A 25577-nucleotide genomic window follows, 5' to 3' on the forward strand; every position below is an offset into this window, starting at 1 on the left:
CCTTCCCAATTGCTTAGAGCTGGGTGCAGGGATTTTGTGACCCACCAAGCATGTTTTCCTCATCACAAATAAGCCCCTATTCAAACTGTATTTTTTCGTCTGCTCCTGATTCACAATGATTTGCATTAAGAAATTCTCAGAAACGCAATTTTGAGCTTAATTTTCTTTATATATGTCTTTCATCATAAGAGAAATACCACAAGAACATGTTAAAAAAAAAAAAACACAATCTTCAACAGAGTGCGTCTTTAAGGCATTTGGTTGCTCTTTGCAAAAATAAAATTAGGACAGCTCTAACCAGGGGTGCAGAAAGTCTGCGCTTCATTACTGCAAGACCAAAACTCACTTATATCTCATACATTTGATTGTCAAAAGGTAAAATGTACTTTTCGTAGAAATATTATATTGAAGAAAAAAATTCTGGAGTGTTAGTGCTGAAACTGCAAAGGGGACAGATTGTATCAGCAAAGTATAACCTAGAAATTCAGTTTAAAGGAAAAAAAAGGCCTACTTGCAGTACAATCTTTAAATCTCTCGACATTTTTCTGCAATACCAATCATTTTTCCTTGTCTTGCATCATTATCTGTCTTACACATGCAGTATTGGCAACATCTCTTCCAATCTGTTGCGACCACAACTAAAAGCTTTGATGTTTGAATGGGTGTTTTTAATTGCATCCCAGCTCAAAGGTGGAACCTCCAGTCTTCTCACTGCATAGAAACAGAGATGGGTGAGAGCAGATTTGTAAACAATTAAGACTGGAAATACGTATTGATTTTCAGCTTCAGGGAGCTACTGTAACACATTATTAAGACATTAAGTGTATTTATATTTAGGCTAAATGATTTGTTCAACTGTGTTTGAATGAAGCACACCCTCCCAGCCACACTGCACTTTCTTTACTAAATGAAACATGCATACACTGTTTGTTGCAAACATATGAGTCACATACACACTCAGTTGTTTTCAGCAGACTTCTGGCTCTTTAAAACAACCATTAAAGACCCACTCTAATGTTTCAAATTTGAGATGTATTAAAGCTTTCAAATCTCATTTTCAGTGGATTTGCAAATTTAGTGCAGAAGTTCTAGTTTGATGGATGTTCTCAGTCTTAGTGTACTGTCTTTGTTGCATAACAGCCACACTGACCACCACATTTACTTGCTGTTCCACTGGAATTCTTTTGTTGTTCTTAGTGGAGCAAAGGCCACCCATGAAAGTGCTCAAGTTGACAGATTGTTGCTGTTTTCAACATATGGTGACCTAGAAACAGGACACCCTGAAACCCCAATCCGATTGTGTTTTTAAAATTCCAATTAAACAACGTGCATTTTGTTCATTGCAGACCACAGAGCAGAGTATACCAAAATCAACAGTGATTCTCTTTTATCTTGAGTTTCTAAATAAAGTAATTCACCAAACAGAAAACAAGTAAATCTCTTTCAAATGCATCCCGTCGTCTTATTTTCTTTCTGCAGCTCAGCCTCTCCAGCAGTCTTTGCATTCTGAAAATCACTCAGCGGGAAAGCACATTTTATTTATACTTTTATGTAGTAAAATCATCCTTCCAATGAGAAAGAGGCTCTGCATGTCCTGATGTGAGCAAGCAGTGTCATTGTTTTTGTCCTTATCTGACAGGTCATGGTGACCAATGTGACGTCTCTTCTAAAAACGGTGAAGGCAGTAGAGGATGAAGCCACTCGTGGGACAAGGGCACTGGAGGCCACTATTGAGTACATCAAGCAAGAACTGACAGTAAGAGTGCCTGACAGGCCGAGCTTCCTCTTCCTCGTCTTTTGGTAAATGATAAGAAACAGCCTCTATTTAAAAGTGACGTGAAACGGGGTCAGATATGACTGTTTCAATTATTCCTTTATTTTCCCAATGACATCCCTCTCTTCTTTTTTGCATTCTGCGAGTCTCCCACAGACCTTGTAAGAGTTGCAGAAAAGCCAGTTTTCAGTTTTTTTATGTTCCGTTGATTCCCACTTCTTTATTTGCTATTTGAACTTCAAACATAAAGCAAACCACTTGTGATTGTGGATCCTAATCATGTCAGGTTTTCCAGTCCAAAGACATCCCAGAGAAGTCCACCTCACCTGAGGAGTTCATTCGCATGACAAAGGGCATCACCATAGCAACCGCCAAGGCAGTGGCAGCAGGCAACTCCGCTCAGCAGGAGGATGTCATCGCCACCGCTAACCTTAGCCGCAAAGCCATCTCTGATATGCTGACTACCTGCAAGGTGATAATCCACTCTGTCCTGCCAAGATAGGCCTCACACAGCAGACACGGGCTGCTGGGAAACATATGAGCCCTTCCTGTTGGGAGGAGATTATATGGAGTCTGGTCTATTTTGTGACTGCTCCTGCAGGTTGTGACTCAGTCATTTAGTCAAAGTCGTGCAGAGAGGCATCAGTTATAGTGTCCTTCAGTGCCCGCAGAGCACTTGAACAAGACAAAAATAGAAGGATGCTTTAGCTATACAGGTGATGTTTCAGAAAAGCAAGACACGAATGCAGATTCAGTTTAATGAGTAGCAGACTGTATTGTAATTACCAGTTTATATGATACGATAAATAAAAGCTGTTTGCTCACATTTGAAATTCCTTGATGTAAAAAACAAGTCTCTGTGTATTTAACGTTCATTCTTTGTCTTTTGACTTCACAGCAAGCTGCGCACCATCCTGACGTGGGGGAAGAATTGAGAAGCAAAGCTTTGCAGTACAGTTCAGAGTGCACCAATGGATACATCAAGCTTCTGGAGCAAGTCCTGCAGGTTGGAAGGATGCGATCTAGTTAACAAAGAATAGAAGTAACATTAGTTTTTGCAGGTTTTAATTATCCTTTGTTTATAGTCAATATGTGTGTGTTTTATTGGGGATGAAAAGGAGCACAATGTTGGAAAATAAGATGCTACAATTCAACCAGTTGTCCTCCCTCCTCTTTCTATAAACAGATCAAATGCGCTTGTGAACAATATCTAAGTCTGCAACCACATGTATTAAAAATGATAGTTAACAAGTGATATATATAAATATATTTAACACTTTATCAGAGTACATGATCAACTTTTTTCCTAAGAACAATTCAGTTGAAAGACTGTTTGACATGAAGTAACCCTTTTTCTTTGTCTATGCCTTTGTGTTTACATGTGTTGACCATGTGATGTTCCTTGTGTTTTCAGGTGTTGCAGAGGCCCACGCCGGAGCAGAAGCAGCAGCTGGCTGTGCACTCAAAGCACGTGGCAGCGAGTGTTACGGAGCTCATTCAGACAGCTGAGGCCATGAAAGGTGCAGCAACACACACTCACACACACACACATCTTGCTAAAAACGCACTAGCTCAAAGCACACTAAAGAGTTAAGGACCTCACTATCACAAACGCCATCAGTTTAATTCTAATAATTGTGACACTTATTGATATTTTAGATTTACTCATACATTTTATGTGCATTCCAAATCACTTTTGGCGGGAGATTGTAGTTTCGCCACAAATGATGAACATTCGGATTCTTGAAGTCCAATAATTGAAAATTGGCAGAGCTGAATGCGCAGAAAACATTGGGTTGGAATGGAATTCCCTGGTGGAGCCAAATTGTTAGGCCAAGGTTGTAAAGGAGTTGGAAACAAGTGGAATTCACCCTCTTCTTCCTGAGCATACATATTATAGTACTACTGAGTCCAACATCAAAACTTGAGTGATAAGTTAAAATGATGCATTTTAGAAATTTCTTTGGAATTTTAGAGATGTACGAAAGTAAATCCAGATAAAACGTTCTTATCCGAGCTCCACCGTATCGAGACGAAAACATTCTTTTCCGCATGCTGCACTACTGCATCTGACAAGAATAATAGATTGTATTTGGATGAGAATTAGATTTCCGTGAACAGTCTGAGACACAACGGGGCTATCCACTTCACCTCTTTAATGTCCCATTTGTTCTCTATTTCTCTCTCCTCTCTTATTTCCTTGCTGCCTCAGATGGAGGTAAGTGCTATATGGTGTGTTTTGTTCCCTCAGATCACCTTTCATCTGAGTCATAAGGGGGTAGAGGGTAGACAGCTTGGGGAGAGGGGGGTCCAGAGGAGATTTCCCCAGGGATCACCGTAATCTATGAAAACATCAGCCCATCTGCTTTACTGAGCTGTCCCCAAATATTTTATGAACATTTGAAAAGCTTCAAAAAGGCAACAATCCATCAAATGTCAATTTTATTCACAGTAGCCTCAGTTAATCTCATTGACATTCTTGTTAATGTGCTTTTCTGAGACATGACTTAGCATCCCTGAGATTAATTAATACATAAACAACACATTTGTATTAATTTAAAATCTTGCTGCATGAATTAAAACACATTTTATTTAATTTTTTATTGTGAGTCAGCTCTACTTCAACAAAGAATTCATTCACTAATCGATGTCTACCGTTGCACTTCGCAGGATCAGAATGTGTGGACCCTGAGGACCCCACCGTCATCGCTGAAAACGAGCTTTTCGGTGCAGCAGCATCCATTGAAGCTGCGGCCAAGAAACTGGAGCAGCTCAAGCCCAGGGCAAAGCCCAAGGTAATAAGTGCCCCTCTCAACCCTTCTCCGCCCACATAAACCCACTCACAGCCTTCTGCCATTAATCAGCCAGGAGATGATGTGGAGTGTAGGTAGGAAAAGGTGACACTGACTTTGAAGTGGAGTCATCTTTTTTAGGAACTGAGCTTCCAGCATTATATTGTGAAAATCAAGAGTGATTCTCTGCTTAGCACTGTTGATTCACAGAGCTGGACCAGTGAGCACAAAACTTTCTTCAAAGCTAACATTATTTTGAGTTGCTTTTGCCAGGAGACAGACTTTTGAACAGCTGGGTCATCAAGCTTATGTTGGACTAAGCTCAAATGTGTGATGAACTGTTGTGACCTGACCTGGAAGACAGACTCTCCTTGCTATTTCTTTGTTTCACTTCAGTCTTCCCCTAATGTGAGTTATCGGAGTAATCCGTCTACCCCACAATTTCAGTGCTGACGAAAAACAAAACATTTTGAAACAAATATCACAGTTATCGGGTGATAAACTGTGCTTTTTTTTAAAGTAAAATAGCTTCTTTTGTTTCTCTGTGTTTGGTACAGAAATGCCTGCATGCTGCATGAAAAAGTGTTGTTTGTTTATCTGTCTGTAGAGACCAGATAGTTAAGCCTATTCATTATCTTCTAGTTATTTTCCCTCTTTCCGATCTATCCTTCTTTAAATGAGATGGTTATTTCCACTTCTCCATGTGTTTGTTTAAAAGCGCATATATTTAGGTCGTCCTACATTTAAAAAGATGATATAAAAGCTGTGCCTCATGCTATTATTCCACAGCCACAGCCGGTGTTTATGAGGATTTTGTGTGTATGAAAGCGGATTAGTGGTGAAAAAGCTATTCTTTTTTATCCAGAGCTAATGGCTCCCCCTAGTGTTAAAATTATCTTACAATAAAGCCTACTTATTGACAGTAAGGGGGGCTAATTGGGGGATTACATTTTTGGGGGGTTCTTGACCCTTTCCTCACACACAAACACATTTATAGGTGTGTGTGAATTGCTGAGACATAGTGCTCATCCTATTTTATAAAAAGCTTTCATAATGTTCACTAAATAAACTACAAAAAGTTGAGATTTTGGTTTAATCAGCTGCTACAAGACAAGGTCTTGGATTTTTCTCTTCTTCTTTTAAATCTGAACATTTCTCTTTTTCCTTCACTTTTTGGACTTATGGTCACAGAAAAACTACAAATATTGAACCAGAAACTCATCCTACAGTAAAACAGGAGCCTTTTTCTATTTTGGGATTCATCAATATAATTACCAACTGCCAAGGAAATACTATGACTTGAACCAGCAAAACCTAAAAACAATGGATTCACTTGCAGTTAAATTAAATTATGGTGTTTATCATATAACTGATTTTTTCTGACCCTCACATTTTATTCTTACTTGCTTCATTCTCTTTCTTATATAGAGCTATAAACGAATAAATTTAGCTCAATTTTATATTCCTGCACAACGTACTGGTTGTTATATTTTCAAAAACTGTCTTACTTACTAACCAAGAACCAAATCTTCTTTTATTTAAAACAAATAGAATTCCATCTAAAAGGACAGAATGGTTTTATCATGAAAATGATTTATTCCATTTCCTCCTTGTTTGTTGAAATAAGTAGTTCCCTTGTTTTTATAAATAGATAAATTAGAATATTAAATTTACACAAAAAATGCTCATATCGTTCTCACATGTATTTAAAGAAGCAGCTGAATTTCAAAACGATGTAAAAACATTCAGTTTCTTTAAAGGACCAAACTAACAAAACAGTTAATACTCATTACATAATGATACAAAAGCATTAAATAATTAGACTACCCTATTATGATAAAAAGAAAAGTTAGAAAACACTCACTGCAACAGTTTCTGTTTTAAACATGTTACCTGGTTTTTGTTATAAGTTTGAATTGATAGACAGCAGATCCACCAATCAGAAGCAGCTGAGTCGTGCACAGAATTTCCTTCACTCCATTCTATTGGTTGTGTTTTTTAAAGCAAACCTGCAACATAGTAGAACAAAAGTCTCTTTAATATCACTTTAATTTTAATGTCATGAATAAATCCTAAAATCCCCCTTCATTGAGAGGTAATGGTTTTTCATGAAAAAATATTTTCTACTAAAATTATGCTTAAGCTATTCTTAAAATCACATTAGACAGGCCGCAAATAAATAGAGAATCTAAAAATGTGTTGTTTTATTGAGGGGTTTTTGTGGCTTTAATTTTGCACTGATAGGAAGGCACATTTTCTTATTTAATAAAATCAAATCTAAAGTCTAAAACAAAATCATTTTTTTTAAAGAAAGTGTGTAAAATTCTTAACCCTTGTGCTATCTTAGATGACCCCACCCTTACATTGACGTGTTCTCCCTACCATGACAAAGGTGGATAAAGGTGGAAAGATTTCCTGTAATCCATGGACACCAGTGAAGATCACAAATCATTGAAGAAAAAAGGTTCAGAGCACTGTCTAGTGGGTCTAGATGACCCAACTCCCAATGTTAACGTGCCTAGGATAGCACAAGGGTTACAATGTAGGGCCCTTCTTTCAGCAAAACTGCCAGCTGTAGCCTGCTGGAGGTTACTTGATCAAAGATCTAATGTGTCATTTTATTTCCTGAAAATCATTTAGACTGATGATAGTTTTTATTTCCTCCATGAACACCGAGAGTCTTCTTTTTCCTCCGTACTTCTTCTCCTCTTTGCTCCTGCATCCCTCTAACCCGAATAAGGGGGAGTAGTCTCCTGCTCCTAGCATGCTCACCTTCCCCCCCACTCCCCAAGTGATTGTAGAAATGGAAGCCTTCTCTGCAGGGCTCTGTCTGATATGTTTGATATATTAGGTTGTTATTCAGTCCAACTATATATCAAACATATTCCTACAGTGTCCCGCCTTGTCTCCAGCCTTGTGTGCCTTTTGTGTTCATGCAGGTCTGTGGTCAATCCCATGCAATTGACTGCAGATGCAGAGATGGCCATTTGGTTAATGTCCCTGCTCCAATTTCCCTTGATCTTTATCCTGCCTTTAAGTCCATTTGTAAGAAAACGAAACCTTGTACCTGTGCTGCGACTGCTGGGCCTTTGAATAAGTCATTCCAGTTTAATGTTTCTGAACATCAAGTTGTTATGTTATGTTATAGTTACCTGGTTTTTACCAGTTTGAAAAAAGTTTTTGTTGAAAATGACTTTAAATAAAAACCTGTATCCTGAAGGCATTTTATAAGCTCATTTGTAAAAAAAAAAAAAAGAAAAAAAAGCATATTTTTCAGATTACAAGTCAAACCAGAGTTTAAGTTGAAGCAGCAAAAAATGCACAAGAAAAAAAAATCTTATATATAAGTCGCACTTTGGGGAGAAATTTTACTAAACAAAATACAGGACCACAAACAGACATTTCATCTTGAAAGGCAAACCATAATGGAATAGATAGCAATGATAGACTGAATATATGCATGTTTCACTATCCTAACACACTGATGGTCATTTAGCTTCAGGAAACAAAGGAGAAACCTAATATATGAGTGCAACATATAAAGAACAAGTCAACTAAACTATCTGTGTGCTTTAAATCACTAAATCCTTTGAATTCTTCATCGTTTGTGTCACTTTGGAATAATTCTACCAAGCCCGGCTTTAGAATATGCAGTGCTTCTTCTTCTGTGTTGCTATCAGAAGGAAATACTGACACAAACCTACAGTGTCCTCTAGCGGTTGTTGCTGTTTATTTAAAAAAAAATCACACATAAGTTGCACCTGAGTACAAGTCACACCCCTAGTCAATCTATGCAAAGACCTGCGACTTATACTCTGAAAAATACGGTAATTAACTTGCCTATGTGGCGGGCTATGTGGGTTGTGTCTTCTTGTTTAAGACTTTATTCTTCTAGTGTTCTAGCTTCTTCCTTGATTGTGGGACCTATTTAATATTTGGGTTTTCCTCCAGCAGGCGGATGAATCGCTGGACTTTGAAGAGCAGATCCTAGAAGCAGCCAAGTCAATCGCTGCAGCCACCAGCGCTCTTGTCAAATCAGCGTCGGCTGCTCAAAGAGAGCTGGTGGCACAAGGAAAGGTCAGTCCATGCATTTCTGTACAGTTTAGCTTGCTCACATGTTTTTTACTAATATCAACAATTAAATATATGTATATTTTTACCTAAAACGCTTTCTAAGGTGGGGTCCAATCTGGCCAATGCAGTTGATGATGGCCAGTGGTCACAGGGTCTCATATCAGCCGTAAGTTGCTTCACTGAAAACCACTTGTGGTAAAGTAAAAAGCCAGCTTAACTAAAGATTGGGGGAACTGATTGTTTGCTGCAGGCACGAATGGTCGCAGCTGCCACCAGTAACTTGTGCGAGGCAGCTAACGCCTCAGTGCAGGGCCACGCCAGTGAAGAGAAGCTCATCTCCTCCGCCAAGCAGGTGGCAGCCTCCACAGCTCAGCTCCTGGTGGCCTGCAAGGTTAAAGCAGATCATGATTCTGAGGCCATGAGGAGACTCCAGGTGCATAAAAACACCTTTTTTGTGAGTAAGAACTATAGGCTCCTGTGGACCATGAAAGTGCTCACTTTGAGAACATCTTTTCAAAGGCTGCTGGCAACGCTGTGAAGCGAGCTTCAGACAATCTGGTTAAGGCAGCTCAGAAGGCAGCGTTTGACAAGGCGGAGGATAACAGCGTTGTGGTAAAGACCAAGTTCGTTGGAGGGATTGCTCAGGTGAGACTGTCCTGCTAAGAAATCTATTTTGCAAATGCTGGTGTAGAAATGTCATTTTGTTTAATGGGTAGCCCTTTTTGCTGAGTTTATTGCTCATATTGTAAAATGTCACAAAGTCTTTTCTAATCTTGAACACATAAACAGCCCACAAGGCTTAAATCAAGGCTGTTTGCGAGGCTTGTTAGATCTAAACACCTTAAAATAAAGAAACCTTTTTACATATTGTTATTATCTTTCTGACATACTGATTTGTTTCATTTATTAAGGACATAAAGTCAAAGATTTAAATAATTTTTTTTGGTTTTTTAAATAATCATTACTTCATGTCTCATTCATTCATGTAATCCGGGTGGGTTTTGAGATTAAATTTCCACTCTGCCACTAAGTCATTTGTTTTATACATCCCTCTGACATTTTTAAAACCAAAGACATTTTATTTTAAATTATCTTTTTTACATATGTCAAAAAATTTCTAAAAATTTATTTTGTGAATAGTATCAACTGCTACACCTGCAAATCAAATAAATAAATACAATTTTTTGTATCATAATATTACCATCCTTTAATTGTGGTTGCTGTAGACGACTGGAATGATAAAAGAAACTTGCCAACTGAAAGAACATATTATTTTCGTAATAAGTTGTATATTTTTAAGGGTATCTATCTATCTATCTATCTATCTATCTATCTATCTATCTATCTATCTATCTATCTATCTATCTATCTATCTATCTATCTATCTATCTATCTATCTATCTATCTATCTATATTTGATTAACCCATTAAAGCAGAACAAAATGTTTGATTTAACAACAGTTTAATTCAGTGATAACTATCAACATGTGTTACGTTTTTAGTCTGAAGAGACAGCTGGCTTGATTACTCAAAAAATACACACAAATAAAAATACAGAAACTGCTTAGTTGTCTTTTTAAAACGTCTCTGACTAAACACCTATCACAAAATGTTTTTTTTTTTACTATTTCTAGAAAAAAACTAGATTCTCCTGTTTCAGCTCAACAATCATTCTTTTTTGTGGTTAACACCATGAAGCAGCTGCCTTGCCTTGCTTTTGCCTTGAGGTCCTTCCTGTCATCAAGTATATTACACCCTTTCTTCCAGCAGGAGGCTGCAGAGGTCTGGCTGAGGTGAAGCTTTACATTTGGCTCCTGTTCATGTTCTCTTATTTGCTTGGAGTTAAGCTGTACAGGACATAGCTAAGGCGTTTTAATATGAAAGACTTTGAGGTGCATTTACAGCCAGTTTCACTTAATCTTGCGCAGATTATTGCGGCCCAGGAGGAGATGCTGAGGAAGGAGAGGGAACTGGAGGAAGCCAGGAAGAAGCTGGCTCAGATCCGACAGCAGCAATACAAGTTCCTTCCCACTGAACTGAGGGAAGACGAGGGCTGACGGACTTTGAAGATGAGATGTTTGCAGATGCGATCTTCTCGTCAGTGAAAGGTTTTGCCGATGTGTGATTGGCTACTTCACTCTGGCGTAACATAAGACTCTAGAGCACTTGAAATGGGCTTGTTTGCTGTGGAAAACAAGTGCCTGTGTTCTGTAATGTATTTGTATGGGTGTGTGTTTACATGTGTGTGATGTGTGTATGTCTGTTAGTAAATGGTGCTGAGATTCAGACCAAGATATGAAGAAAGCTGAAAATAGTGATCAAACTAAAACAATCATTCCGAGCTATGTGACACATAATTGTTTGCTTTAATGGTATTTATATGTCATGATTATATCTGACTGTTACAATCATGAGTCAAAGATTTACTCTTCAGTCACTAAATGTTGAACTGGTGAGGGTTCATTTTACTGATGATGGACTTATAGTAATTCTGCATCCAAGGGTCCACAGGTTGTGTTTTAAAATAAAAAATAAAAAAATTAACTCCTTTTCTTCACCACTGGCTTGCATGTTGAAGAAAATAGAAATAATTGCATAAAACCCTAGAGTTACAACTCAGATTCTACAAAATTATTGATGACAAAAATGTTGTTCTACAAAACTGCTTCTGAACAAATCTATTACTTATTTGAGACAAACGTTAGCATGTTTTGGCAGCACAGTGGTGGAGGGGTAATGATTTAGCTATTTTTAGCCTCTACAGGACCCGAGCACCTTGCAGTCACTGAGTTGACTATAAAACCCTTTGATATATCAACATGTTCTTGAGGCAAAAACAGCTTTCAAATTGCAATAAACTGATTTTGTAACTGAATCACAATAACACTTTTAGCCCGTAAGCTAACATAAAGTGGGAGAGCCTATGGATTTTATTCACTGGTATAACTGCATTTTTTAAGTTGACTATTTTGATAAAGCCAAGATGCTCTGGAGTGGTTGATAACTTATCCACATTGTCCAACACTCAATTAAGGATTTTTTTGGAACAATATTACAGAAAGTACTTGTAAAGCTTTGGTATAATGTTTTTTATTCAGAGAGTCTAGACAGATGAGACCAAACATATCTTGCTGCTTGCACATTATGCCACTCAGTGTAACTCCATCATTCCACATTAGTCTTCTGTAATAAGTTTACATAAAAAATATCCCCCGTGTTTTAATTAAATTATCATTACCATTTGCATAAAGTTATTTCACATCACTGCTCTAAGTTAGGAAAACCATTTCCCTTTAACTTTATGCTAAAATACTGCAAAATGATAAGAATGAGTGATTCTTTCAATGGATAGAAAATGAACTGTTTGCATTGATTCTGTAGTGAAATGAAAATACATAATACTGATCTTTGAGCACTGAAACTGAATTTCTAAGCTTCCATAGGATGTGGTGTTCTAAGAAAATAGGGATCCTTGAAGGAAAATAACAAAGTCAGATTTTGTTTTTCCAGAGTCAGTGTTTATTGTGATTTAAGTTTTCATCCTTACATGCCAGGGTCCGGTCTGCATTGAGTACTAGTGCCTTACTTGAGCCTGCCCTGCGAGCAGCAGAACATCAGGCTGGATTAGAGCCTGAGCTTTGTCCTCTCTGGATCAGAACATTATGCCAGTCTAATCCCAAATGGGATCCTACTAAGCAAGTCTTTTACCATAAAGTATAATGCCTTGGCTGGCAGTCCACCTGCTGTCTGTTTTATGATGCTAATATGAGAAAAAAAAGGGCCTTTGTGGTTACCTTAGGAATCCAACTAACACTGCTCTGCGTTATGGTTCAAACTCATTAAGCCAAGTCCTTCTTCAGTGTTCAGCTTAACTACTTTCTTTTTTCATACTCAAACCACTATTGACAATGAAGTTTGTATCTGTATATGTGAGAAATAATTACCCTAAAATATCGCTTTTAACTGATTTGTCCAAATATTAAAAGACAGAGTTGCTCACCTTAATATGAATAAATGTTGTGGTTTCTGATTGCGTTAGTTTTATGATTTGATGCTGTATATGTACTATATTTATCTGGTCACAGAAATATTTTTTGTATTTACCAAAAAATAAATAAATAAAGTTTCAAACAACTTAAAAAACTGTTATGTTTTGTTTTCTTTATTGCTAAAATTGTTCCAAATCCAAGACGTGCTGCTGCTTTACAAGCATATAGAAACTCACTTTCTTGCTAAACTGCAAGATATTTTAAGGTATATTTTTGTCCACTTTTGTAAAAACAATTTTTGAATCATTTAAGTGCATTTCCAAGAAATAAAAGGAATAGCCACAACAAATACACAACAGTCCTTTCTTTTCTGCCAGCAGATGTCAACATTGTACTTTTAAGTTAAGTCAGAGAACCAAGTGATGTTTGGAGAGAGAAATGCTTGCGCTTGCCAGACCAAAAATGGACATTGTGGATGTGTGTTTTTTCCTCTTGCCTCTCAGACTAGACTTTAAAGTATGCAGAGATCCACATGATGATTTTTTGCCAAGGAGAGAAGTTTGCATTACTTTAATTGGCTTAAGAAGTAAAACAGTGAAAAAAGTACAATATTTTTGTATCTATCTCAGAGCTGAACTTACTTGCTACTTTCTTTTTACAGACCCTTGAAACTGTTAGTTGATAAGGGAATTTTGATTAATTCCAAGGAATTTTTAGGCTGTTTAAACATTACTTATGACAATTATTATCACCAGCAATCAGAGCAGCATTCAAATCTAGTTGGCCAAGAAGATGAAGAAAGAACTTTATTTTGATGCGAACAAAAAGTTGTGACAACTACTTTGGTGAAAAAAATCATCAAAGTTACAGAAAACAAGAAGAGATTGAAAGCACATGCATACAGGAAATAACTAAGTGTGATTAAGGGTGGAATCGAAGAAAAAAAAACACAGATGTGAAACAACTTCTTAAAGAAAAACAAACCAAACTTCACAGGGGAGAAAATAGGAACAAATAAACCATTACATTTTGTAGAATATGACATCATCACATTAAATTGCATAAAAAATAAACTGATAAACCAACTGATTGGCCAACAGTCGTTAACTTCAAGCTTCTGGCTCTCTTTAGATCCAGTGTAAAATATAAAAAAAGGAATTAACTCCACCAAATAGGTTGGATTGAAAGTGAAACAGTAACACTGTTATCAAATTGTGAGAATAAGAACCTGAAATAGTTATTGGTATGTACAGGAAACCATAACAGAAACAATTTTAAAAAATCAGGGATAACTGTGACCTGAAATTTTGTACTCAATTATTAAACATATACATGTTTTTATATGTTATTTTATTATAAACAATTCACAAAAATCAGTAATTATGAGATTTTAAATCAACCTGTAAGCAAAGGAAGCATTTGACTTTAGAACAACTTTTCACCAACTGGAAAGTGTAATTTCTTTATTTCTTTTTTTTTTAAGCTTTTTTAAGAAAAGAAAAAGACACTCATTGGAAAAATATCAATGACTGTCAGTTTTTGTGGATGCTTGTTGTTTATGCATGTTTAAATGCCCACCCTGTGCATTCTACGAGGAGCAATGTCCGCTAACATAAACCTGGGAGACAGCAGCTGATGAATCTAAGACGGCCTGTTACTCAGCTCCTGAACACATGTCTATTTTAGGTCATCAGCAGGGTTCTCCCAACACGCTGGCTCTAAAATGTGAAGAGTACATAGAGAATGTTTTCATGACTAGGATGTTGTTAATGAATTTATATTGTAGAATATTAAACAATTTCCTCTTGCCCCTTAATGTTAAGACATCCCAGAATAAAAATGTTTTATTTTTAGTTCAAAATTATGTCTGTCCATACAGATTTTTAGAGATGACTGGTATGTGTAAAAGTAAAAGATTTTTTCATTCTTGCTACCTGAAATAAATTATATATAAATATAGGATTACTGTAAGTGTGAAAAACTGTACCACAACAATCCACAATTTCTAAAATAATATTTCTTGGTCATGTGAGGCAAAAGTGGAGTGTTTAAACGCTGCATTTAGTGAAAACTGAACAGAGCACATCTGAATATTAGGCACAGTCGAGGAAGGCTGATAATTCAGGTTTTCTCTGCAGCAAAAAGTCTTTAAATTGATTAATAATTTTTATGTCCATCAGAGGCTGTTTTGTTGGTTAACTTAGTATCTCACTGCAATTCAAGCTCTTCAGAAACATACAGAAACCGTTGAGTGTATTGGGCTGCATTTTATTGTCCATAAACTTAATTTAACACTTATAGAATTTTCACAAACTTAATGTCTGTTTCCAGGACACATTATGTTGTTTCGATTCATTAACTGTGTTTGACGCTGGAAGTAAGACTTTCTTTCCTTTGACATTCCTTCCTATTTCTCCCATATGCCACAGCAGCTCCTTTAGTCATCATGTTAAGAAGGGACAGTATTTCTCAGTCAGCAATGACTGCAAGGCTATATTGGGAATGAGCTGAGACTCAAAACCTGGTTGCTAATTCAGGACAGCAGCTCAAGGAGCATCAGGAAAATCTATTAGGTGTAAAGCACTGACATCGAACATTTGCTCCAAAGACAGAAACCTCCTTTGTAATATATTTAGTTTTTTTTCTTTTTCTTATTTTGCTTATGGCTGACAGTGGGCAGAGAGCAACAGAGGAACTGACAGTTTCAGTCTGTACTGCAGAATGGAACTGATCCGCACGGTGTCATGGGATTTAAGCTGTCTAGAATGAAATTCAACACTCATTCATCCAAGCCCCTCTGTCTTAATAAGGAAACTGGGTGCTTTACACTCTTTAGTTGGCTGAGAGAAAACATTCGAGGCTCTGTTTTTTCTTCCCTTCTTCTTTTTTCTCCTGTCTTGTGGCCTCCCCACCCCACCCACAGTTAAAGCTGAATAAACACTCTCTCCATTTACTGATCAGCAGACTTTGATTTGTTGTTGTTTTTTTGTTGTTGTTATTTTTTTTTTTGCAGCACTGATGTCAAGTTTTCAAAAATAATTTGGTGTGAGGAACACCTAAAATAAAAATCTTTACATTAACTTTCAGAGATTTGCATAGTTTTGTCTGCTCAAACTTCATAGTAAAAGCTTTTAACAATCTTTTCTTTCTACAATTATTTTTTTTTTCTGAAAGAAACGTAAAGGTGTCCTCCAATGACAAATTATGTATAAAAAAAGGAACATGTAAGTTCCCCATGGAATCTTAATAAAATAGAAAAACTGGTCAAATTAATGCCAGTGCTTTATGTTTTGTCAGAATTTTTTTTCCCCTAATAAGAACAGCAGTCTGGATCAATTGGTAATGAACTCAGACATCATCTTCACTTCTGTAGAAAACACAATTTAAAACCCAGTTTGATTCAGTTAAGCAAGTAAAAGTTTGTTTTAAGAGTGGATTTGAGGTAAAACATTGGTTCTGGTGTGAGGCGGTGCTGGATTTATTGCTTTTACTGACAAGGAAAATGGATGACCACAGTGTAACAGATTTAACAGTGTATAGAGGAGTATAGCTTTACTGTTTTATTTGGAGACCATCAGTCTGAAGAGATCATCATGTTTCCCATTCGGCTGATTTGGCTTCAGTTTTTTGCTCTTCCTGGCCCCCACCCTCTGCATTTACCCAGACTTGGTACTAGCACATGGAAAGTCTGGAAGGTGCCCCCAGGCCATGTGGTTACAACAACTAGTCAAAGCTGATCAATCAGATGTGTGGAAACCCCATAGATGATTCTCTGCAGCTGTTCAATCTCTGCATGCTCATTTTTGCAGAAAAGCAAAAAAGAAAAGGGGGGGAGGGGGGGTTGTGCCAAGTAAAAAAAAATATTTGAGCAACCACAGTGAAAGGAAAGAAAGAAAACGGGGGGGAAAAGAAATGCTGGACCACATCGAAGAACTGGCAGTGAGCTGGTGGTTAAATACCCAGAGTGATTAAAGATCAGGCTTAGCTGTACAGTCAGGAGGCCGTGCCCCATTACTGAGACCCTGCTTAAGACACAAAAATGACAAAAGGAGCAAATGCAAAGCTCTGTTTTACAGCCCTCACTCAATATACATGTCTGAATATCAGAGCTACAATGAATAGTGCTACATTCCACATTTACGTATGGTAAATGGTAAATGGCGTATACTTATATAGCGCTTTCTACCTTCTTACAAAGGCCCAAAGCGCTTTACAGTCACAGTCCCATTCACCCATGCACACACACATTCACACACTGGCGGCGGCTCCGCTGCCGAACACTGGCGCCAACCTCCCACCAGAGGCAAGGTGGGGTTCAGTGTCTTGCCCAAGGACACTTCGACACATGGGCGTGCAAGGCGGGAATCGAACCTGCAATCTTATGATCATGGGTCGACCGCCCTACCGCTGCACCACGGCCGCCCCCCTATATATGTATATGTACATACAGCATGTCTCAAAAACATCCATCCATTCATCCATTTTCCTAACCCACTACATCCCTTTCAAGGTCATGGGGTTGCCGGAGACTGTCCCGGCTACTGTTGGGCAAAGACAGGTTACACCCTGAACTGGTTATCAATCTGTCTCAGGGCACGCAATCACTCCCTCACACACACTCACACTTTAGAGTGACCAGTTAACCTATGAAGCATGTTTTTGGACTGTGGGAGGAAACCCGAGTGCCTGGAGAAAATCCATGCATCCACTGTGCCACCGTGCAGCACCATCTCAAATGCATGATTCTGCAATTAAATTAAAGTAACTAAATGTTAGGATGACAAATAAACAACGGAAACAACACTGATAAGCTTTATTTTTAAAAGGCTGCATAGAGCAAAACAGAAATAATGATGAGAGATACTGTCATAATATTTTGTCTTATATAAAAATACGTATTACTTTTTAAATAAACTGCTTCCATTTTTGATTTAGTGAATATGTAATGGAAAGAAAAAATGTTGGCGAGAATCAATTCTTTCATTTTAGTCAAATCCAAAAAGCTTTTTTTTCTCGACATTTCTTTGTTAACAAGTCCTTCCGGTGTTTTTGCCCATTTTTAATGGTCGTCTAAATACCCCCCCCCCATGCTTTGAAGAGGATGTGTCTTTCATCTGGCTTGCAGCATAATTGCCTTCTTATCATTTTGTACAGTCTCTTCAACACTGTGAGCTCAAGGGCTGGAACAAACCAGACAGCGCTGTTCAGACGTCTTTTCATTCTCCCTTTCATGCTCAGTCGTTTCAGAAATAGAAAATTCACTTTGCACAACAGTTTTGGATAGGTCCCGCATGTGCGGTGAGTCTTTCTTTGACTGGGAAACTGCTCTGCTTGTGTTCGGCTTCAGACAGACTTTTGGTTTAGGAATGCAGGTGCTGCAGAGCTGTGGGTTCCTGTGGCATTCCTCACTGCCAAGAAACCACTTTGACCCAGAGAACAACGCCTGCAAGATTTCAAACAGCTACTCCGAACCACACTGGAATGTCTCATCAACTCAGATTCTCATGCACACTTAACATTATGGCTTTTCTTTAACCAGGCTCTGCTCAATTTGAGGAGTGGAACTCAAACTCAACATGCAGCTCATTCCGATTAAGAGATTCCACAGAGAAAATTCCATTTTTTTTAATCAAAATTTACAGCTCTGGTTTTTTTCCAAGTGTTTCATCTCCCTGTGTCAGGTAATGATGACAAGAAGGCTAGAACACGGAGAACAGTGGCTAAACTGAAAGTGCATACCAAGAAGTTTTATAGCTCTGAGGAATGGAAAGAAATATCGAGCAGTCTACGCCTTTGGTCCTCACAAAAAGCCCCCGCATGTCAGCTCTCAACCTTGCGCACACCAGAGAGCCCATATATGGAGACGTGACTGAAAGTTTTTCCCTTTGTGCGCAAACACGGAAACTTCCAGCCCCCCTGACATGAAAGTCAAATGTCTAAAAGCAAACATTGGGAGAAAAGTGGTCCCAGAGACACAGGGCAGCTGTCATTTCAGATACAACATGTGGAGGAGAGGACACAACATCAACAAACACAAAGCAAAGACAACAAACTTTTAGGTGAGTGATGTGTCTGTATCCAGGAAACAAGAACACCTTATCTGGACATGGGAGGAGTTTTTAAAAAAAATAGTTACTGAACTTTCCATTTATGTTTCCTGACAGCACATAGCAAAAACGAACGAGTGTTTTGCTCTAATGTTCCTGTGCTGTCACGACAGTCTTTAAGGAACTTTTACACACGATTTAGAGATAGGGATCCCACATTAGTGTAAATGAATCATGACAGTTCCCCCCGAAATGCCCCCGCCTCCTTCCTCTTGGTTTCAGCCTGAGCTGAGTGAGCAGCATCAGATAGGTTGCCTCTCTGTCTCCCATCTGATGGAGAAACACAAACAGACCATCAGGGAGGAACCCTACACAGGCCACAAACATTCCTCTATTGGGACTCTTCGAATTTTTTTGTTTTTGAGCTATCTGTTTATGCTTTGTTAATCTAGAGCTTTTCAAGTTGCAGTAATAACATTTTGATTGAAACCATTCATTTTAAGGCATTTCAATCCTAAGATTGAAAGCTTAAATCCTTTGTCTGGTTAAACCATAAATGAAGCCACAAGTTAATTCCTGGGTATGTCTTAAAGTCCCACTCCAATCATCTTCTGATCCATTGTAAAAGCATTCCCAGTCGACTTTTGATTATGATGATGCAGTCCTTAGCCAAAATAAAAAACCTGAATCCTTTTCTAGAACATATTTTCTGCAGAACGCCAGGAGTTCAATAGAAATTCACCTCTGAGTTGTGGGTGAGCTTGCGCTCATTTCCCATCATCCTTTTGTTTACACTCTATCTTGCTAGCTTCCAGGCCCTCACTACCACAACATACCATTACTCTTGTAGAAATGGTGAGTAACGGTGAGCATTATGAGAGTTTTACAGTTTTGACCCTGATGTCAGCTCAGATGAGGAAAACAAAGACATTATTGGATCTATTTGTCTACAAGTGGATGCATCAGAATGGAGTGTTGCAGGGAGCTTGTGGCCCAACGATTGTAGCACCATCTGCATCACAGCTACAGGCTATTTCCAACTGCATTTTTTTATCTCCTCCTAATTCAGAGACTTTTGAAAAAAGAAATACTCAGAAACACAATTTATAGCTTTATTTTATTTATATTTTTCCTCCATAATCAGAAAAAAAGCTTCAAGAGGATGTTAAAAACACCAAAAACACAATTTCCATTGAAGTGAATCTTTAACAAAAAACTTTATTTCTTCCACATTCTTTGGCTTTCAGAGATTCATTACTGGAGTTTGTATTAAAAGCGATGACAGATCGTTGAGCAGCACCTGCACCCCATCCTGCAGAATAATCTCAGCACTAGAGGAGAGCTGCCCATCTTCAGTGGAGCACCTGCAGCTTTAATAATTGACCTTCATACCAAAATAATTCCGTTCAAGCAATTGAGATTTTAGTGAAAACTGCAGGCTTTGGTCAGCTCGAGCAGCCGTTTCAGCTTCCATCAGCCAAACTGAGCATTTAAAAGAATCACAAACAACCAACGGGAACCTTGTGCGGGATTTATACTCTTCATGACAGATTTACCACCACAAGGGGCAGCAGGAGTCAAAATGCCACACCTTTATTGCAACTATCCATCAAGCAAAATACTGTATGTGTCCCTGCCCTCGCTGCAGTTAAATGGCCACTTGTGCTCACTTAAACACCAAACCAACAACTACCGGTATATATTAGTGGAACATTACTGAGAATGAACCCGTCGCCTGTATGTCACAGGCTTGGATTACAGATTGGGTTGCACTGGTCCTGCGTCCCCGTGCTTTTTGCCCTGCTAAACGACCATGCCCATGCACAGAGCTATCTAATCACAGGGGTTACGTCCCAAAGAGCCAAGACGTTTCCTCTATATATATATCTGGACGGTGTCTGCAGAAATCTTGCTGTGGTATTTAATGAGCAGCCTGCCAACACTGCTCTGCTCAGACTCTGACTCATTTGCTAAAGCTGCTAAATGTCACCAGAAAAAAATTAAACATTCCTTTTTCATAATAGGAAGTTTCCAATTAAAAAAAAGTGCAACTATCATAATTATTTAAAACAAATCAGCATGAGATGTGCTTGAGATAGACTGATAGTCTCTTCAAGGCAGCGACATTTGATGCAGGAAGGCAACTTTAATGTCTCCCCCAAAGGTTCACTTGTGAAGAACCTAATTTCCTCGAATGGCTTGTCATCACAGTCTTACAATTTACTGTTACTGTGCTATAGTGTAGAATTAAGTTCTGTGAAAGGCCCCTTCTTTGTTATTTAATGGGAACAAATTATGCGACAAATGTATGTCCACAGAGCTGTGTTATGATTTTAAAACAGTTTTTTTTTGTATTTCCATCACCTTGAGCAGTTTTATTGCTTCTTGTAGTTCTAAAACTAATTTGTGGTCTTGAAGTCTCACTGTTGTATGATACCTTTTTTGTGCACTCTCTGTAAAAAAAAAAAAAAAAGGAATAATAACAAAAATTTTAAACACAGGGTCACTGTGTTTAGATTCAGCTTGTCATTGGAAATGTCTCACTTGGCTTTTGAGTCATTTGGAGCTTTGAATGACAATGTAAAACACAATGCGTGTTTAATGAGTATTCTTAATCATTTGACTTGCAACAATATTATAAAAATGTTCTTTTTTAAGGTTTTGCATATATGCAGCTATTTTTCAGATCTCAGTGGTTGTTCCAGATGCTTTGAACAGACTGAGGAAGACGATCTTTTTTTTTAAACCACAAAATTGCATGTCTTGATCTTTTCTTCTCCCTCGCCTTTCTATCCTTTTTTTCTTTGACTCGAGCCAAAATCAATTTTTTCTGGACTTTTCTAAAGGCCTTTTTGTTTTTCAAAACTGAAAAAACTACATATATATATATATATATATATATATATATATATATATATATATATATATATATATATATATATATACATATATTCTATAAAAAGCCAAATGAAAACTTTAAACTTGTCTGTTGAAAGTTAGTTAGAACACACAAAGCTTTTCATAATGTCAGTCAGTCAGAACGATTGGAATGAATCTTTGGTTGCAAAGTAATGATGTGTTAAGGGAAATTTTAATGGGGCTTATTTTCATTCTTGGAGTTCCACTAAAAATCCAACATGTCATACAAAAAGTAATTTAACATAATTATTTTCATAAATACACATACATGCTAGCTTTGAGAAAGAAACTAGCAGATCTTAAAAACAACTCCTAAAGAAAATGTAGATCATACCAAATAAAAAGCTGAATTGAAGCTGAATTAAATGTACAACACAACTAACTGCAAAAACTTTTAATCAGCCATATTTGATTTATTTTCAGGAAATTTCTAAAACGTTAGATTAACAAACAAGTATGAAAAGAAGAAAAGTAGGCAAAACAAATAAGCAAAATCCATCCAAAAAAATACTATCATAATAATTTAAATCAATTTGTTTTTTCTTATTATTTAGACCCTATATGTTTCTTCATTCAATCAAAACGATTTTACAATTTCCTTTGTGTTTTTAGAAAAGGAAGAAGCTGTTAATTTGTTAAGAATTTTGTGCAAAATAAAGTTTCATCCAAACTCTAAAATTTAGGAATTCTGATTCTTTATTTATTTTATGTTCTTTTTCAAAGTTGTTCCTTTAAAAAAGGCGTTGCAACAATAATCTATAAAACTAACATGAGCCCAAGAAAGACTGGGATTATTTTAAGAGACATATCTAATGCCGTTAGACCTTGACTTCTTGACATGGTCTCTGGGATCTATATTACAGACCAAGGCAGGTGCAAGAAAGCGAAGGCAATCCTAAAAATACCCCCGATAATCTTTGTGTAGCAGAAGACACTCGGGGAGTCCTAAGTCACCATGGGTTGTTATACTTAAAAGCCAAGGGCTGTTTTGTAAAATTGTTAACTTCTAATTCCAATACTTTTCTTGTCTAAATTGACAAATATAGATAATAAAAAGGTTATTTATTTATCCGAATCATATTAAGTAGTCACTGAACCGTTAAGATTGTATGTCAGTGAGCCTTTCTGAAAAGGCAGGAAGTGATACTATTATAGCCAAAGGACATTAAAAATGTTTTTATTATTATTAGGTAATAATTTAATCGGTTAGTACAAAAGGGGCCCAAGTCCACAATTTTTGAAAATAGAGAAATTATATTTTCTATGGTCTTCAAGGGAAAAGCTATCTGTCTGATTATGTGCAAAAAAGTCCCAAGTCCGTTGTACTGTTTTGACTATGCTTGACATTTAAAATGCATTAACCCTTGTGCTATCTTAGAAGACCCCACCCTTACATTGACGTGTTCTCCCTACCATGACAAAGGTGGATAAAGGTGGAAAGATTTCATGTAATCCATGGACACCAGTGAAGATCACAAATCATTGAAGAAAAAAGGTTCAGAGCACTGTCTAGTGGGTCTAGATGACCCAACTCCCAATGTTAAAGTGCCTAGGATAGCACAAGGGTTAAGTGCAAAATTCCTGGACTTGGGCCTCTCTTGCATGGGTTTTGCTTTATCCCATAGATGGCAGCACTAGTTATCCAATATGGCAGCAATAGGGCCCAAGTCCAGAGACTTTAGTTTGCTAGTCCTCTGAAATTAAAAAAGTGAGGTGCTTCATATTATAGCATTTGTAAGCTATGAACTGGTGCTAAATCTGGATAAAGTATTAACCATTTGGTGTAGCCTCCCTTTAAGCTATGCAATTAAAATCATTTCCTGGAAAATCAAACCTCTTGGACCCTTTTGAACTAACCGATTCAATTACAATTAATTAATTAATTCAATTACAACCCTCAGAAGTTTATCAAAATTCATTAAAGATAACAACAAAAACAACTGTTGCGTGTTTAGACTACTTTGTTTACAATTAAAGAAATAAAGAAGGTGGTGTAAAAAATAAATGCTATAGGGAGTACTTTCACACTGCAAAAAGTGACTCTTAAGAAGATAAAAAGACTTTGTTTGACAGAAATTGTCTCTGTCTTGCAAGAAAAAACATATGTCCAAGACTGTTTTTCAGTAATAAAATAACCTAATTTTTAGAAAACATATCCAAGAGACTATAATAGAATTTCTTTCTGACTTATTTTCATGTTTTTGCAGTGCACAAGTGGACTTTCAAATAGGACACACTTTTTTGGTGGCGCTGCTTTGGTTTCTGTATAGTTTTCATTCATTTATTCATTTTCCAAACCCACTGAATCCCTGGGGCACAGGCTGCTGGAGCCTATCCCACTTACTGTTGGGCGAAACTGGGGAACACCCTTAACAGGTCAGTAGGCTGTTGGAGGATACAGTTTTCTTTATCTCATTGCAGACTATTGGTGAAACTCCAAACATGGTTGAACCAAAGCAGGATCAAAGCTTCCCTATACAATCACAGCCACACACTACATTTAGTTACCACGACCCTGAGCCGACATTTTTTCTGGCTCAATTCCCTTAAGATCAAAGAGATGGCTTTTTAGCCTCAGGTATTCTCTGATGGACTTTTCTAAACCTAATTGTACAGATGGTTTGCATGGATTCAAAAAAAAAATCTGATAGATTTGACCCAACGTTCACTTTGTTTCAACCTGACCTTTTTGACTAATTTTCTTCTATTTTCTGAACCGGCGTCCAGAACCACAGAGTTCTGCAGAGGTCCCAACGTCATTTTGTGTTACACGTTGGTACTCTGCAAAGCTCTTCCTGACAGAACTTTAGCCATTTTTGGGCTTAACACTTGGGAGTCGCTTGCTGCTATGTTTACATAGCTAATGGTTTGTGGAACTGCTAATGTAGCTTGAGCTGACACGCCGGCTGTCTTCAAATTCACAGGCTACGCCCTCCAAAGGGGGCATGCAACAAAATATCTAGCCCACATTTAAATGTGGTAAAAGAGAAAGTAAAAATATGAAAGCGGGGGAAAAAAACTTGGATTCACGTCTGAGTTCAATTCACACTTGGAGCTTCTCCCTGAAGCAGGTAGGCGGGGAGTGCACTGCAGATGGTAGACTGCAGCCTCTTGGATGTGGCTACAACTATCCTGTTAATCCTGATGAAGCTAAAGCATTGTGACAACACTACTGCTTGGACCTAATTGTGATTTTGTTTTCTCAATGAGGATTCCCATCTCAATGAACTGAGTTATATCACCTCTCCTCTGTCTCAAAGAGGATTTTGGTCATTCTTTGTCCAGTGTCTTTAGCAGTGTCCAATGCAGCCATACAGTTTCAATAGTTGTCATGCTGCTGAAACTGCAATGTCGCTTACTTGTGGTGTTGGTTTATGCAATAAAGGGTCCTCCGCTACGCTGTAACCTAAGTCTTCAATTCTACACAGAGCCATAAATTGGTCATATTCCAGCTGTCATCGGGGAAAGTAGCAAAGTTGACCTGGGACGCTTTATTACTAAAAGTGAGGCACAATATATGGATACTTTATGGGTTCCACAACTATTTTCTAGTATTTAAATATCCCTGAGGTTGACTGTCTACTTGTAGAGGTTTGGCAAAGTGCTATGTTTACAGTTGTTCCCCACTTCTAAATTGTTCTCAAGACACTAAACTGTGTTGCTCAGTTGAGAGGGTGCACATTCATGCTGAACAGCCTCCAAAGCTCTGAGTGAAGTGGAGTGAAATGGAGCTGTGAATCAAGATTCACACCTCCATTCTCTTTCAAGAAGAAGCCCAGTTCCCATCAAACAAAAGTTGGTGAAAAGTTTGCTCAAACTGTTAGTGCAGTACTTTAAAGCTTTAAGGTGGGAGGATTGACAGACCCCATATAAAGGAGCATCAAAGTCTAAATGTTTGGGAACTGCGAATCCTGAAGCAACTCCTTAAAAAAACCAGGCGAGCACCCATACACGCCTCCTTCCAGAAGGTATTGGATGTCCA

General features: G+C 37.7%; 1 protein-coding gene across 6 annotated transcripts in view; it reads left to right on the plus strand.

The window, feature by feature from the left end:
• The window catches only part of tln2 (talin 2), an 88131-nt gene extending 75347 nt beyond the window's left edge, over window positions 1-12784 (plus strand). For 2 of the 6 annotated variants that reach the window (XM_020704059.2, XM_020704055.2), the window contains exons 48-58: window positions 1640-1756; window positions 2061-2246; window positions 2673-2780; window positions 3189-3294; window positions 3987-3992; window positions 4445-4569; window positions 8518-8643; window positions 8744-8806; window positions 8891-9073; window positions 9160-9285; window positions 10569-12784. In XM_020704059.2, coding sequence (XP_020559718.2) covers window positions 1640-1756; window positions 2061-2246; window positions 2673-2780; window positions 3189-3294; window positions 3987-3992; window positions 4445-4569; window positions 8518-8643; window positions 8744-8806; window positions 8891-9073; window positions 9160-9285; window positions 10569-10697 — 1275 coding nt within the window. In that variant the 3' untranslated portion in view covers window positions 10698-12784. The remainder of the gene's footprint in view (window positions 1-1639; window positions 1757-2060; window positions 2247-2672; window positions 2781-3188; window positions 3295-3986; window positions 3993-4444; window positions 4570-8517; window positions 8644-8743; window positions 8807-8890; window positions 9074-9159; window positions 9286-10568) is intronic. The other 4 variants (XM_020704056.2, XM_020704058.2, XM_020704057.2 and 1 more) reach the window with 4 other exon arrangements.
• Window positions 12785-25577: the final 12793 nt, after the last annotated feature.

The sequence above is a fragment of the Oryzias latipes genome, chromosome 6 (assembly GCF_002234675.1).
Source record: "Oryzias latipes chromosome 6, ASM223467v1".
In the NCBI taxonomy this organism is placed as follows: domain Eukaryota; kingdom Metazoa; phylum Chordata; class Actinopteri; order Beloniformes; family Adrianichthyidae; genus Oryzias; species Oryzias latipes.